The sequence below is a fragment of the Gymnodraco acuticeps genome, unplaced genomic scaffold (genome assembly GCF_902827175.1).
Source record: "Gymnodraco acuticeps unplaced genomic scaffold, fGymAcu1.1, whole genome shotgun sequence".
In the NCBI taxonomy this organism is placed as follows: Eukaryota; Metazoa; Chordata; class Actinopteri; order Perciformes; family Bathydraconidae; genus Gymnodraco; species Gymnodraco acuticeps.
The window spans coordinates 3,054,503-3,071,391 of NW_022989867.1; the positions used below are offsets into that span (position 1 = coordinate 3,054,503).

At 41.5% G+C, this 16,889-nt stretch overlaps 1 protein-coding gene across 2 annotated transcripts in view; it reads left to right on the forward strand.

Moving 5' to 3' along the window:
* setd3 (SET domain containing 3, actin histidine methyltransferase) overlaps positions 1-16,889 on the forward strand; it is a 33,282-nt gene that overhangs the window by 861 nt on the left and 15,532 nt on the right. Inside the window, exons 2-6 of one of the 2 annotated variants that reach the window (XM_034196581.1) lie at positions 2,584-2,703; positions 4,113-4,205; positions 4,710-4,858; positions 4,961-5,033; positions 7,080-7,336. In XM_034196581.1, coding sequence (XP_034052472.1) covers positions 2,601-2,703; positions 4,113-4,205; positions 4,710-4,858; positions 4,961-5,033; positions 7,080-7,336 — 675 coding nt within the window. In that variant the 5' untranslated portion in view covers positions 2,584-2,600. Of the gene's footprint in view, positions 1-2,554; positions 2,704-4,112; positions 4,206-4,709; positions 4,859-4,960; positions 5,034-7,079; positions 7,337-16,889 lie in introns of both variants that reach the window. The other variant, XM_034196588.1, reaches the window with a different exon arrangement.

Genomic DNA, 16,889 nt, shown 5'->3' on the forward strand with positions numbered 1-16,889 from the left:
TAATTACTCCATACTGCCACCGTTTGGGTTTTCCAGCTTTTACTCAGACGGAATTCATTTTGCATAAAAATAGGTAAAGCTGCATGTATCAACATTTTCATATTAGCTATAGTTTGAATATTTAAGTGCAATCTTAAAGGTGGAAGTGGAGCTTTTTAGCCCCTTTAGCTCTTTAGTTTTATGTCCGGCAATCTTTGTTCTCAATCTGAATCAGAGGCAGCTTCTCAGAGTGAAATACACTTAGATTATTTTACTGTCACCAAATCAAATTACTTTGCACTATTGCATTTTCTTTCTGTTAAAGTGTCTTACAAAGAAACAGCCAGCCAAACTGCCTCTTGCACCCTAACCCTCCACACTTCCACTCCACGTATGTGTGGAGGGTCTGCCACATAAAGTGCCGTTCCAATTCAACTATTGGGGAGGGGAGTGGGTTATCAAGCCCTCCAAAAGGATCTGCATCAGTCCTGACTTCACCTGCTGCCCTACCTGACCGACCAATACTGTGTGTGTCCGTCAGGAAACACGCTGTTAATACAAAATACCAACACATTTAACAATATACCTACCTATCAATATTTAATACCAACACATTTAATACCAACACATTTAACAATATACCTACCTATCAATATTTAACAATATACCTACCTATCAATATTTAACAATATACCTACCTATCAATATTTACATCCCCATCAACCCGTATGAGAACACTGTGCTGGCAGTAGGCTGTTCCTGGGTCCGACCTCATCAGCACACTGTTCCTTCTTGCTGTAGCCTACTTTATGTTCAACAGTTGAAGAATGACTTATCTGGTTTAAAGAAAGAAAAAGGGTCATTATGTGTTGTTTAAAAGGTCAAAGGTGATGATATTAGACACACTTGATGTAGTATCCCAGAGCTGTGTACACTTGCTAGCAAAAATATCAGTTTTTGTATTATTTGTGCCAAATAGAGCAGCAAGCAATACTACCAAAATGTAACAGAACTCATTGAGTACACTAAACCAACATCCACCTGATATTGGTTATTGATCCAGCCATTACATTAGGTCACATGCCTTGTATGCTGTTACTGTCAGAATTCTCTGTGTGATGTTGGTGACAGTCCTGTTCAGGGACCAAAAGATTGGACAATCTTTGTGGCCAGCCTTTGTGTTTATTTGCTCACCATAACAATAGGAATACAATAAGGTAATAATATGCTAATGTAGAGTGATTCATTTGCAGTTAACAGCCATGCGGTAGTAGTGAGTGAACTCTAGTGCTAAGGAGTCTAAATCGGCGCAATAATTATATTCAGGGGCTAAACGCTTTTTCACTGTTTACTGTTGTTTTATCAGAATCAATCAGAAGTAGTTAGACGCTCGTGATTTGTCAATGGGTGTGGGGAGGCGCTCGTGAATTGTTGTTACGGAAAAAGAGGGGTTTTAGGTTGCCATGCTGTTGACGGTCTTATTATCAGAGATGAGAGAGAGAAAGAGAGAGGTTAAGCGATGGAGAGAAAGGGAGAGAGAGATTGAGCGAGGGAGAGAACGTGTACAGCGGTCTGCTTGCGCACAGAGCAGGAGTTTGTGAGAGAGGACTTGAGAGTCAATTTCTCTTCAAAATAGAATTGATTGCCAGCCTCCCTTGTCCCTGGCTGGCTTGCTAGCTTGTTGGTAACGTAACTGATTTCTTCTAATGTGCCTGCATCTAGCGCTGAGTTGCCATATTCCTTTTGTGAGCTCTTTTTGTTCATGAACCACTTCCTGATATCCATTGTTGCAGATAAATATAAATGATAATTACGGTGGCCCTGAAGTGCAAGACACCACAGCATTTCAGAAAACTCTTCAGCATTTCAGAAAACACCACAGCATTTCACATTGGACGGAAAGGGTATTCCTTTAGGGAGAACACTTCTTGTTTGTGATTGGACAGAGCCAGCCAGAGAAGCACTGCTGTGATTGGTTGTTTTTGCTGCCAGTCAAGAAATGACTTTTCGGCCCAATCCCAAACCACTCCCTCGACCCTACCCCTCCGTGACGGAGTGAACTCCGTCTGTAGCCACACTCGCAGCTCAACGAGGCTCCCTCCCGTCAGATGGAGGGAGTAAATACAGCAGCAAGCTTTGGGACGGCCTCCCCTCTCTCCGGCAGAAACAGGAAATGCCGTAACTGTATGTAACAACGGTTTCAAATCAGCATCTCTTAGACAAAAAATGTAAATTAATAACTCAAATAAAACTCCAACACTTTTCCCCTGGACACACCTGGTTCTTCAAAAATAAATCAAGAGAAAAAATAAATGTTGAGGGCTGGGAGTGTAGCACTTCACATGAGAGAGGTAGCGTCAGGTCACACAGGTAAAGGCAGGCGGTACCTGTAGCTACATAACGGGGACAGTATAACCTGCGTGGGTGTATCATAGTTAATAAGGGGAAACCATGAAAAATAGTATTTGGCACAAAAAATGATTTAGAAAAAAGTGAGCTTCTGTGTTTACTTTTCTGTGTGCTATATACCTAGTTGATTTCCTCTCAGCCTGTATCTACTTTCTCATGTTCACAGCCAACAGTAATGATGGTGTGTCTTTTCAGACCAGTACATCAGCACCATGGGAAAGAAGAGTCGAGTGAAGATTCAGAAGTCGGGCTCAGGAGCCACCCCGGTGGTGACCCCCAAGGAGATGATGAACCTGATCGCTGAACTGCTGCAGAGTATGTTCTCCTGCATCCAGGAAACCTTCTTTTCTTTCACTCTGATCATATAAAATAAAATAAAAAGTCAGCACATATGGAACATTAAGTTACACCAATTTTTCTTCGAGTAGATTGTAATCTTACTCAATAACACAATTTGTTCTATTTTGGATTATGTTCCTGCACACCCACATAATAATAACGTTTCTGGTTTCAATTATATATGTGGTTTACTTTTTTCAGTGATTCATGTGTACGGGCGCAGTGGGGATAGGAATCCATCCATTTGACTGGTCAATCAGCTGCTCAGGTCCAAAGTGACAGTCTGCACCAGAAATGACCTGTCGCACAGAAATCAGGGAGGCAGTTTGCAAGGAGGCCCGTAAAGATATTGGCAGCTGAAAGCACACTCACCTAAACAAAGGCCCAATTCCAAACTACCTCTTGCACCCTACCCCTCCACACTTCCACTCCACGTACGCGTGGAGGGTCCGCCACATTAATTGCCGTTCCAATTCAACTATTGGGGAGGGGGAGTGGGTTATCAAGCCCTCAAAGGATCTGCATCAGTCCTACCTGACCGACCCACGCTGTGTGTGTCCGTCAGGAAACACGCCGTTACAAACAGTTCCAACAAACATTTACTGGTAATCCGCGAAACCAGATAGACATTTAATATCGTCATACAGATGTAAACAACCTGATGGATAACTTTTATTTGTTTTACTTTAAATCATATCCCCTTGTCTAGTCTAGAAAAAAGGTAAAGGTGTGTATTTGATACTAACGTTTTGTATATTTACAGACTGATTAAAAAAAACAAGCAGCTTATCAGATTTAAAAAAAAAAAAAAAAAAATAGAAAGAGGTTTACAAAAAGGAAACACCATTTAAGATTTTTTCAAAACATTTCTAATTTCAAATTTTTATTCAGAATAATTCAAATGGCGTTTCCTTTTTATAAATTATTATATTATTTGATAAATTATTCCTGTTTCTGCCAGAGGGAGGGGAGTTTGTTCCAAAGATTTCTGAAATAATGGTGCCTCGTTTAGCTGTGAGTGTCCCGACAGCTGGAGTTCACTCCGTCACCGAGTGGAAGTGGGTAGGTGGCGGTTTGGAATTGTGCCGTAGTTTTGTACCCTAAACGTAGTTTCGCAGTCAGCGGTCATATCCAGGTGTTGTGCATCAGTCTTCTTAAACAGTACAGCTGAGGTTTCATCACAGTGAGACGACTTTCACCAGAGGCCCATACAAACCAGAGCCAGTGTAAATCTGTACAGTTTATGATTTAGTATTGATTTGCTCCTAACGTTATCATGGTTTGGATACATTATGTACGGTATTTTCATGTTTACATGTCCTTGTTAAGATGTGTGTTGGCTGTACTATTAATTTAAACATGCAGTTGTTTTGTTAATTCCCCAGAATGCAGCAGTGCAGCCCCCTCTGCTGGTAAAGAGTGGGAGGAGTACACCCAGATCAGAGGCCTGGTGGAGAAGATCCGCAAGAAACAGAAGGGTGAGAACATGTGCATGCAGCTGTGCACACACTATTTATTTCAAATGAATGTTTTGAAAACCTTATTCCACAGGATTTTATCAATATTAAGTAATCAGCAATATTATATTTCAAGTCATTTAAAGTAGGGCTGCCCCCAAATAGTCGACTAAACGTTAGTCGGCTGAAAAACCTACTTGACACATTTTTCCTCAGAAGGGATCTTTCTGAGTGTGTAAGGGATGATATTTCAAAGGTTCCTTATTACAGTTTGATTGGATTTGAAGCACAACGTACCATGATGTTAAAAATGTTTTCTTTCTTAGCCAATGAAACTGAAACCATTTTGAGGTCATAATATATCATAAACGCGCAACGATTAGTCGACTAATCGCCTGAATTTATGACTATTGGTCGACTAGAAAAACCTTTATTCGAGGGCAGCCCTAATTTGAAGTAATGTATCAGTGAGGTGATGAAAATGAAAAAGAGATAATTTGTCCCTTGCTGTGTGTTTGTGTTCAGGTATGTCTATACTCTTTGACGGCAGCAGAGATGACTACTTCCCAGACTTGATGTCCTGGGCTCAGGAGAGCGGGGCGTCCTGTGACGGTTTCACAGTGGCCAACTTTGGAACAGAAGGCTACGGCCTGCGGGCCACCAGAGACATCAAGGTGAGCTCCACTCAGTGGGGTTACCTTTTCAAGATTCTCCAGCACTCCAAACACTTCATCAAATACCAGTTCATTACTATAAAGAGTGTGTGTTTGTTGCAGGCAGAGGAACTATTCCTTTGGATTCCCAGGAAGATGCTGATGACTGTGGAGTCAGCCCAGAACTCTGTGATGGGTAAGCGTGTGAGATGATTAAATTAGAAAACCTAAACATTTTGGCTCCCATAAATAAACCATTTAAAGCAGAGCGAAAAAACTGGGAAAATAGCTTCTCCAAAAGAAAATAATGATTACATTTCATGAAAGGATGTATTTTGTGATGATTGTAACATACTATCTTAGACTGGTACATTTTATATAACTACATTTGAGTAAATATTTCAAATGTAAGACTCTCCTAACCACACAGGGAATTTTACTGTAGCACATCTTGACAACAGTAGCCAGTAGGAGGCTCAAATGACTTGTACAGATGTTTTGTGAGATAGGAAGAAAGTTGTTCTAGTGTGTGCAGATTTCCTTCTGTACACACTAAAATACAAAATATAATACAAAACAACAGGAAAACGTAAGAGGCAGTGTGCTGATGCACAATGATCAATAACAGCGAACGGATGGTTATTAAAGTAAGGTAAAGATAAACAGAATCACACGAAGCCTGGTTAGTGTTGCCTGACTTTATAAAGTGTGTTTTTTATAAGTGTGTGGTCACGTTCTAGTCACTTTGCTCAGCGCTACTGCTTGTTGCAACTTTTATTTGCCGTACTCGTCATGAACTTTTATTGCTCAGGTTAATCTCGCCCCCTCCGACGTAAGCGTGACGTATTGGTTCTTGGTTTTTGCCGGGAACCCGAGTGGGGCCAGCTAAGAACCGGTTTGCATACATTTCACATTACATTTCACTTGTTAGACGCTTTTATCCAAAGCGACATACATTCAGTACTGTGGGCGACCCCCACAGGAGCAATTTGGGGTGAAGTGTCTTGCCCAGGGACACAACGACATGCTGACTGCAGTGGGACTCGAACTTGTTACCCCCTGATTCCAAGTTCAGCGCACTAACCACTGAGCCACAGCCTCCCGGCTCCGCTGCGATGGAAACAGGAAGAACCAGAGCTTAATCAGGCTCTAGCCCGGAACAGGCCCCTTTTCCACCGCAGTGTAGCTGGCTCTAAGCATCGTAAACCGGTTCTTAGCTGGCCCCACTCGTGCCCCTTTTCCAAACCAGTTCCAGTTCTAGCTTCAGGCTCTTCCGGTTCTGAACCGGTTCTTCTTTTTAGCCCAAGTTGTGTTTCAACCGCCCAGAGCCTGACTGGTGCTGCGTCATGACATCACCGTTTACGCCATCAATCAATACATGGGCTTCACAGGTTGTCATGTCACAAGTAGAATCATAATGAAAAATACGCAGGTAAAATGTGCCTGTAGAAAACGGCTTATGGCACAATAGGATAGCAACAAGTAGTCAAGATAGTCAGATTAGCTTCGGTTGCTATGCTAACATCACCCATCTCATACCAGAGAAACTTTCATAACAGCGTTGTGATGCCAAACAGCATCAATTCAGACTGAAACAAATTCACTTATGGGGATGGGGGATATTTATCAGCTGCTTGTGTGACAGTCAGACAGTGAATACTTTACAGCGGCCGCTGCCGTGAGTTAACGGCAGAATAAACTCTGCCGTGAGTGAACGGGAGACTAAACTCTGCCGTGAGTGAACGGGAGACTAAACTCTGCCGTGAGTGAACGGGAGACTAAACTCTGCCGTGAGTGAACGGGAGACTAAACTCTGCCGTGAGTTAACGGGAGACTAAACTCTGACGTGAGTTAACTGTAGACTAAACTCTGCCGTGAGTGAACGGGAGACTAAACTCTGCCGTGAGTTAACGGGAGACTAAACTCTGCCGTGAGTGAACGGGAGACTAAACTCTGCCGTGAGTGAACGGGAGACTAAACTCTGCCGTGAGTTAACGGGAGACTAAACTCTGACGTGAGTTAACTGTAGACTAAACTCTGCCGTGAGTGAACGGGAGACTAAACTCTGCCGTGAGTTAACGGGAGACTAAACTCTGCCGTGAGTTAACGGGAGACTAAACTCCCGTGGACGAGCAGCACTGCAGCGGTCGGTAAATGCCGCTGAACCACATTAATAAACAATGAACCACGGCACTCTGGAGAAAAGTGTATCCTGGAACTGATTTGTATCTCTCTGCCTCAGGTCCTCTCTATAGCCAGGACCGGATCCTGCAGGCCATGGGCAACGTGACGCTGGCCTTCCACCTGCTGTGTGAGCGGGCCAACTCGGACTCATTCTGGCTGCCATACATTCGGAGTCTTCCTCAGGAGTACGACACCCCGTTGTTCTACCAGCAGGACGAGGTGCAGCTGCTGCTGGGCACACAGGCGGTGCAGGACGTCCTGAGCCAGTATAAAAACACTGCGCGCCAATACGCCTACTTCTACAAACTGGTACAGGTGGGCACATGAATACTGTAAATTCAGTCATTTGATGATATCAAATAGAAATATAAGCCAATTATTGGGTGAGCATTCATATGGAAGCCCAGAAAATAAGCTGACAGAAAGAGATATTCAAAAGAAGACAATAAGCAGTTCATACGCCGTCCTGTTACCCCAGCTACTATATAAGTACAATTTTCCCTGGCACGGGTGTTACTGGCACTAATATTTGGGTTTTATTATCAACATCCAGAACTACTCTACGTTGCTCTAGATCTCGAACTACAACAAAAGGGTGTGTAAGCTACATCCACCCCGCAGGGTACATCGCTGGCCTACACCCTCCTCACTGAATTGGGTTGCCGTTGCGGATTGTACCGATTCAGTGTAGAGGGCGATCTCCTGGACTTTAATCTCCCGCATTTATGTAGCAGCACAGATGGAGAATAGTACTCTCTCGTGCCTTAAATTCTCCATCATGTCCAGGGGGGGGCCATTGAAACAGGAATAATACATGTGAAAAAAAGCAAGGTTCAGTTGTAGAAAGGGAGAAGAGGCAGAGCACAGCTGAACAGATGCTCTGATATATTGTTATTGTTAAACTGAGGATGGTGGTCACTGATACAGTATCTTTCCTCTGCTTAGATTTTGCCCGGCATATGAACATTTTAATTTAATGTATGAGAAACTATTTACATAATCAAGATCAGCAGTTTGATTTAGTTTGTGAACTTCTCACATGATCAAACAAAGACACACATCACAATGGAGATCTGAAGACAGTGATTATGGTATGTGATGAAATACTGGTTACCAGGACCAGACAACAGATAGTGGGATAATAATCTCAAAATATGCTAATGTCCCAATTATTAAACTGCAGCATGGTAAAATGACAGCTCCACTTTGATCAGAACTCCATTTTCTGACGCCCTGTTAACCAGTTAAGCCCTGAGCCTGTTTTTCAGGTTTCAGGCTCGAAAATGCCACTAACACAACAAATTATATATCTTCACTTCTAAAAGGGGTAAATTAATAATTATTTTTCTCAAAGCAAGGTTACATCTGTGAGTTGGATGTAGAAGTGTCAGAATCAATATAGATGTTTTTATTTTAAAGTAAATTCAGATGGAACATAGTAAAAACATGTAAATTATAATGTCCACCTAAAAAAAGCCCTTTACTTATAGTGAAAACCACCCTTGAATGATGGGTTAGTAGACTAAAAGCTTTAGGAATCCAAACTATAACATATAATAAGTACCCTGTATCAAGATTGATGCAAAACAAGTTAAATTTGACCTTTTTAGAGAGATTTAGAAAAATAAAGTCCAAGCGGACTCACCTCTGGGTAATTTGGGAACCATCGGTTCCATTTGAACTTTTTCACCGTAAAAATCATTTTATTACTTTGAATTATCACTATAGGTATTCATTTAATCCAAATACAACTGTTGTGAAAAAAATAAAAAATAAAATAAACATAGGCCTACTCTGTTATCCTCTGAATTAGCCCCGAGCGAAAAATGCTAACCTATTACTGCACCGAAAATCACTCCTCGCTCCCTTATTACTTATCCTAGCTGCACATCCAACACATTGTTTATGATCGCAAGGAGACACAGAATCTAACGGTGCCCACCTCAACACTGAAAGATACAAACTCGCGACGTTATCAACAAAAACGTACATCAAAACAAGTGGTACTAACATGCGCTAGGCTAACAATGACTTACCTTCCTCGTTGTCTGGTCTAAACTGGTCTTCAATGGCATTACAACGATAAAAACGATTATGTAGTTAATCCATAGATTAATATCCAATGGGGATGTGTCCCCTTTGAAATGTTCTGATCATCTATAAGCAATACAACTGCAATTCCGTTATCTGCTGTCCGCTCTGTGCTCCGTGCGCTCTGGGTCCTGCTGCATTTCCTGCTTCGTTACGTTGTAAACAATAAATGAAGTCGGCTGCGTAATGTACTTAAGCTGGCTGGCATTCTTTATACTTTACGCAGGACCATATCTCTGGAACCCATTGGTCGATTCGTGTGATTTACACCTTTTTCTTAACCATCAGAACCAATAGAATCGATGGGCAGTTCCCAAATCTACGTAAACATTACCATAGCGGACGTAATAGAGAAGCAAACGAAGCATATCTGAAAGTGCAAGCCTGGACGGCAATACTTTATACCGAGTATATTGCCATAAATATGATGATTGATTATCAGTAAAAAATTCTACGTGACACAAAGACATTGGATTAACCTTGAGATGCATTTTTATTCCATTGTACACAACTTTTGATCACAAATCAAAAAAGGTAAGACGTAATTATTGTAATATTTTTGGAACCGGATGTTGTTTACTTTCTCTTTTCTGGCTGATAGCTCCAGGAATTCGAGGTCGTACAGTGATGACATTACATGTGTGGAATCTGTGGAGTCTCAGCTTTAAATCGTATATCTTGTTTGTGCAGTTAAGATAGTAATAAGGGCATTTCTACCGTGAGTTCTGTGTAAAAAATCGTTAGCATTAGTTAGCATTTTTTCGCTCAATGCTAATTCAAAGGCTTGGAATTACACTTGTTTTTTTTAGCTAACAATTGTTCTTATTGTCAGTTAGCGGAGTTTCTTACCTTTTTAAAAGGGTTTGAAACATTAATAGTTTCATAAATGTTAAGAAGCCCTGAGACATGTGAGAAACAAAAAACTGTGGGAGGGGTCCACTGGGGGGACCTTCGGGCTTAACTAGTTAACAAAAGCACTGAAATTAATATAACAATGCTTTTTATTTGCAAGGTGTTTGTTTTAATTTGATGATGAACTGGCAGGGGAATTGATGTGTTGCCTGACAAGTTATCAGGGCAGATTTCGTGTTAGGCTTTTTAGAGACTCATTTTATTTGAAGATGACTTTACCATGCGATGTGAGTGGACTTCACTAGGTGGCAATGTTGTGTTCCTGATTAATTGCTCTCACTGAGATCTGAGGAAGAGTGCTGCTCCAGGTTCAAATGCTCTACTGCTGTCCATCGAATTGATGTTGATTGCAGTGTTAGCACACACACACACACACACACACACACACACACACACACACACACACACACACACACACACACACACACACACACACACTGTGGCATGGTCTGAATGTTGTGTTATGGTCCTGAAGGGTGTCACATACTGTCCCATATTTTCTTGGCGTCTCATGTGAATGAACTATAGGAGCTGACCTCAGTGACCCACAGCTGTGACATCATATCATACACAGCGGACATCCTGCAGAAACCATTAATGATGTTAATGAATAGTAGGGGTGTAACGGTTCACAGAATTCATGGTTCGGTACATACCTCGGTTTGGGGGTCACGGTTCGGTACGGGGTCGGTACAACAAGAAAAAGCTAAAAAAAAGTCCCAAATGCATAATTCCAGGTTTGTTGTTATTTATTGTTGAACAGTAGTGCAATTCAGTTTAAAAATAAGGAACCAACATTTTGAATAATTAACTGTATTACACAGTTAAAAACAAACCACAAACAGTACCACACACACTCAGATGGCCAGATTATCTATTATGGCTATAACAAAAAGGTTTCATCAAGCTGTAAAACTAAAAAGAATGTCTTGAAAATATTACATCATAAATAATAAGAAAGTATTTCAAGAGCGCATAGCCGTTGAAAAACATATGCCAAAAGCTTCCGTTATTTATTTTGGTCTCACGGCTCTCATGTCTATTGGCTTCTTTAAAACAGCGGGGATCAGCTGCTGAACTGCTGTTGTCTTTTGCCGGGCTCCGGTGATTGGCAAATCTGGGTGATGCCTTCTGATATGATTTAGCATGTTTGGCGTGTGTTACCATTAGCATACCGCACCGCTGTAGAACAGCGCCGACACACCGTCCTCGTCCGATCCACCACTCGCACTCCATCGCTGTTGTAGTCCACAGGGAACCCGAAATGTTCCCACACAGCTGATTTAAAAGAAGCAGGTGGGTTCTAGCTCCTGTGTGTTATCTGAAATCGCCATACTAACTTTTCTTCTTCTTGTATTTTGTTCGTTTTGTTGTGTTTTCTTCTTGTTCTTCATTTGTTGTTTAAGGGCGGCTGGCAAACAGTCATGGTTCGGGACGAACATGGATACCTCTACACCCCTAATGAATAGGCATATTGATGGATACAGATTTTATCAAGAGGTTTTTCTAACATGTTCTCAGATCTTGTGTGTGCCATTATCTATACATATAGATGGTTTGACTTTTGGAGCTGAATACTAATGGTAACTTAATGTGTGGAAGGAGAGTGGGTGTTGTTCACAGGCCGGTCTGTAGAGCGGGGCAAGGAGGGGCAAAGCAAATAAATTGCACCGAGCATCTCTACATTGAAATAGGATTTTAATTTTTAGAATTAGTATATCCACTATAGAAGATCAATATTTGGTGCCTAATGTTGGTATTGAGGCAGTCTGGCACAAATAAATGAATGTATGGAAATCATTGTTGTAAAACCTGGACTCGTAGTAATCACACTAACAGTGTGCACGCACGCACAGCTTTATGTTGCGCTTTGCTTGAGATGGAGACTGAGCAAGAAGGGCTCATGGAGGTGTGTGTGTGTCCTGTCCCCTCATCTCTGGTACATCTCCTTTCTTAACCCACGCACACACACACTTTCTCTTCCCTCCTGGTGTATCCCTCGCTCCAGATGACCGGGCTGGAAAATTAGCTTGTCACATTGGCTTTGAATTGAATTGACCTGAATGTACCTTCCTCGAGACCCCCCCTCCCCTCCCCTCCCTGTCCTCTGTCCTGTCGGTCCGGTGTGTGGAATGTATGATCAGCCGCAGACTGGTATATGTTGATGAACACAGACAGCTACAGCCACTTCCTGCATTCCCCCCAACACAGAGATGTGGTGGGGGGGTGTTTGTGACCACTCAGGGTAGAACAAGTTGCTTTAGCTGGGTTCTGGATAAAAGTGACTTTCTGCTCAGACCAGGGGTTTCTGAGTCTGAGACTTGAGTTCCTATAACCAGGATTGTGAGGAATCTAATTCATTCCGAAACTGAATACATACATTGTTTGAGTTTTGAAAGTCTGTACTTTGTGGCCCTTCCTAACTTTGAACATTTGCACATCCCTTTTTAATATATATTATTTCACATTCCTGCCGAAATGTAATGATTGTATTACATTAAATATTTGCAGTTACATAACATGTATCTCTTCAATTTCAAAATCAATATTCATTCTGTATGTCTAAATAATTCCAAATATATCAGAGCAAAACAACGTAGCAATGACCCAGATTCTGATATCACCCTTAGAGCCATCCGTCTTTACCAGAGTTGGGTGTAACGGGTTACTGTAATAATATTACTTTTGTCGGTAACGGAGTAGTGGAACGCGCTACTTTTATAATTCAGTAATCACACTACAGTTACTAACATTGCCCGAAACGCGTTACTTCGTTACTTACTAAAATCAGTCATAATCATCACACTGACAGACAAGAGGGGTTTCCGCCGCAGGTTTATATGTACGTAATCTGCGCGCGCGTCCACATCTCCACGTGCAGTGCTGCATAAACATGGCTGAGTAAGCGATAACTTTCGAGGGGTGGAGGTATGCCCATTATTTTGAGTTGGTCCGAAGAATAGACAGGAATGTGACGGTGAGGTGCAAACTGTGTCCAGGCCAGAAGCTGTTATCCACTGCTGGAAACACCACGTCAAACCTCAACAAGCTCCTGCAAAGAACACATGCTAAGGTGAAGCTACCACACACGCTATTTGTTGTTTGTTTATATCACGTAGTCTGTTCTTCTTCTCTGTCTTCCGGTTGTTGCCTGTTTTGAATGACGAATACACACTACCGCCGCCTGCTGGTAAGGAGAGTTATATAGTGATGGGAATTCCGGCTCTTCTTGGTGAGCCGGATCGTTTGGCTCGGCTCACCAAGAAGAGCCGGCTCTTTCGGCTCCCAAACGGCTCTTCAGTTTACCACATATTATACCTTTTAATTAAATCAAATGTAGCCCTGTTTTGACTAATTAATGATGTATATGTGTACACATATCACTTAAATTATTCAATACATCCTTTGTACTGAAGTATTCAAAAGTGAAAATTACAAATGATCAAATGCAAAGATTTTTTTTATAATTGCCAGTAAAATTGAAATCATATAGCTACAACACTATCTAAGATATTGCAGTATTAAAATCGGAGATAATATGCGTCTGGCAATGTGCAATATTTATTTTGTTCAACACCAAGTCCGACGATTTATTTCTCAGCCGCTCGTCTCCGCAAGATGGCGTCGCGTGACGTCAGAGTGGCCAAACATATTTCCACCTGGCTTATCGCTCACAGCTGCTTCCGCCGATAGTACAACTTAGTTTCGTTATCATGTCTGATTCTGAGTAGACTATAGACTAAAAGCTTTAGGAATCCAAACTATAACATATAATAAGTACCCTGTATCAAGATTGATGCAAAACAAGTGAAATTTGACCTTTTTAGAGAGGTTTAGAAAAATAAAGTCCAGGCGACCTCTGGGTAATTTGGGAACCATCAGTTCCATTTGAACTTTTTCACTGTAAAAATCATTTTATTACTTTGAATTATCACTATAGGTATTCATTCCATCCAAATACAACTGTTGTGAAAAAAACCAAAAACATACTCTGTTATCCTCTTAGCCCCACGGACCCGAAATCGCGTCATTTGCAGGAAACGACGTCTAAGGAACCTTAATATTTAATAAACTATGAATATTTTATATCCATATAACGGGAAAAAACTCATTTAACTGATCTTTTTCATTTATTTAAAAAAACAAAAACACAATGCTAACAGTGAGCCTCTGAATTAGCCCCGAGCGAAAAATGCTAACCTATTACTGCACCGAAAATCACTCCTAGCTCCCTTATTACTTATCCTAGCTCCACATCCAACACATTGTTTATGATCGTAAAGACACAGAATCTAACGGTGCCCACCTCAACACTGAAAGATACAAACTCGCGAGGTTATCAACAAAAAACGTACATCAAAACAAGTGGCGCTAGGTACTAAACATGAGCTAGGCTTACCTTCCTCTTTGTCTGGTCTAAAATGGCATTAAAACGATAAAAACGATGATGTAGTTAATCCATAGGTTAATATCCAATGGGGCTGTGTCCCCTTGAAATGTTCTGATAATCTATAAGCAATAAACTGCAATTCCGTTATCTGCTGTCCGCTCTGTGCTCCGTGCGCTTTGAAATCAAATCAAAATTTGTTTACCTCAATTCTTTGGCATTTCTGCATTGCCCGGCTCTTTCGTTCTTTCGGTTGTTTTTTGTGCTCAAATATGGAGGGGACGGCTCCGGGTTTCAGCCTCCGATGTACTTTAAATGCTTCTCCACCAACAGTCTTGACGATGGCAGGATCAACATCGTATGCATCAGACGCGAAGTGGTCAGAGCACAACTTGCTCCATTTTGTCGGCTGCCAGCCAACACGATTCACTAAAATAATCCAGTTTCGGCGGATGATTTTGTCTTGGGGAAATGAATGAAAAATTCTCCCAGATCCCGCACCGTTCGTACATCCGAAAGCACAACAATAACCCATGTTTTGCGTGATTTCGCGGATATAATTCAGAGTTTTCTGCACCAGTCATGAGCGAAAAACACCGCTGACATGTGAACAGCGCACGAGACTGCCGAGTCGGGTTATTTGGCCCAGAGACTGTTTGGCCACAATGACGTCACGGGCGCGGAGGCTGCTGGGAATGACATGTCAGAAATTCAGACGGCTTTGGGTCGAGTTTTGTATCAATAAAAAGCTTTTTTTCGGGTGTATTATCTCGATTTAAATAAAATAAAAAATACAGGCAGTCTTAAAAACATTTCTATAAAAATGTAGCATATTTGGAAGCTTTGCATTTGACCTTTAATATAAATGATTTGCTGTGGCCAAATGTTTTCAATGCATTTACAGACCCTTGTAACTCTCTGATACCACCCAATGAATACATTGACTTGCTTGTAGAACCACGCTACACAAAACAGATAGCAACACCCATAAAAACTGCATGAGAGGGGAGGTGCTCTGAGATCAGCTGATGGGCTCTCAGAAGAGGGGGAGAAAAAGAGATCTTCGTCCTCCGTGTTTTATTCTTATAGAAGTAAGAAGAGAAGTAATGGGGCAGAAACCCTCCTTTTTACGCAGCGGTCCAGACATAGACATCAAACGGCGACACATATTCAGTTGGCAGTTACTTTAGCATTAGGGCAGGGATATCTAGATACTTCCCAAGGTCTGACATCATGAAGTGTGCTACTTTTAAAGCAAGCAACGATGTTTTCAAATCTGTAATCAAAAAGCTCCTCAAAAACACTATCGAAGCAGTTCCTGCCGTTGCTACGTTAGTTCAAACAGTAACAACGGACTATTTTTCTTAGCGGATGCATGTCAATTATAAATACATACAACTATTTTTTTAATCAATAAAAGCATTTTCTAAATCGATAAAAGCATTTCAATTAATATTGGGAGTCATGTCGTTACTTTGTTTAGAATGTGGCCATGTAATAAGCGGGATAATGTGCACATTGCATAATCGTTTGCGGGTGCGAGCCGGCTCCTGTCGTTCACTTAAAAGAGCCGGCTCTTTGAGCCGGCTCGTTCGCGACCGACACATCACTATTAATTGCCACTCACGCATGCGCAGTTCGTACGTGCTCGGCTGAAGTCTTTGCGGTGTGTTCCAGTGCGACACATGGCAAGACGCAGGAGAACACGCCGACGCAACAGCGTGAGCAGAGATATACTGCGCAAAATACAGATATCAGGAGACCGAGGACAGCCACGGTCAGATAGGAAAACATTCAGGATCTGGATCAGTCTTATGCGACAATGGAAACTGAACTAAAGAGAACATTTGAAACTTTAGCAGTCTGCGTGATCTGCCTGCAGGGAGGGGCGGGCCGGCCCTGCGAGTAAAGTAACGAGTTACTTTATGTAGAGAGTAACAAAGTAGTGTCATATATTACTTTTTTAAAAAGTAATATATAATATATTACATTTTTTTAGTAACGACCCCATCTCTGGTCTTTACTAACAGATAAGAAATACTTGACTTCAACTAATGGTATTGTTGGATTATCCAGGAATCTTCCACGGTTGAATAACATAAAATATCAAAAAGATAACTGAAATGGAAATAAGAGTGTTAAAAACAAACCTCTCCTCCCTTTTCGGAACTCCACATCTAGAAATCATTCTCGGGCCAATAGTTGTTAATGTTTTGTTGAGCAGATAGACTGACAAACAAACCAATGAACAGCATCACAGCATTGTTGAGGCAGTTCGCCTCACATTCACCATCACTGGTCACTTTGTTTAACCTGACAACCTGTAGGCTCCTATCAGCGTCACTGCTGGATGCCCTGTGTATAATATATATACACACACACACACACACACACATATATATGTTCAAAGAACCTTGAACCTTGAAATATATATATATATATATATGCACTTATAGAGGGGACCTTTTTTTGAATATA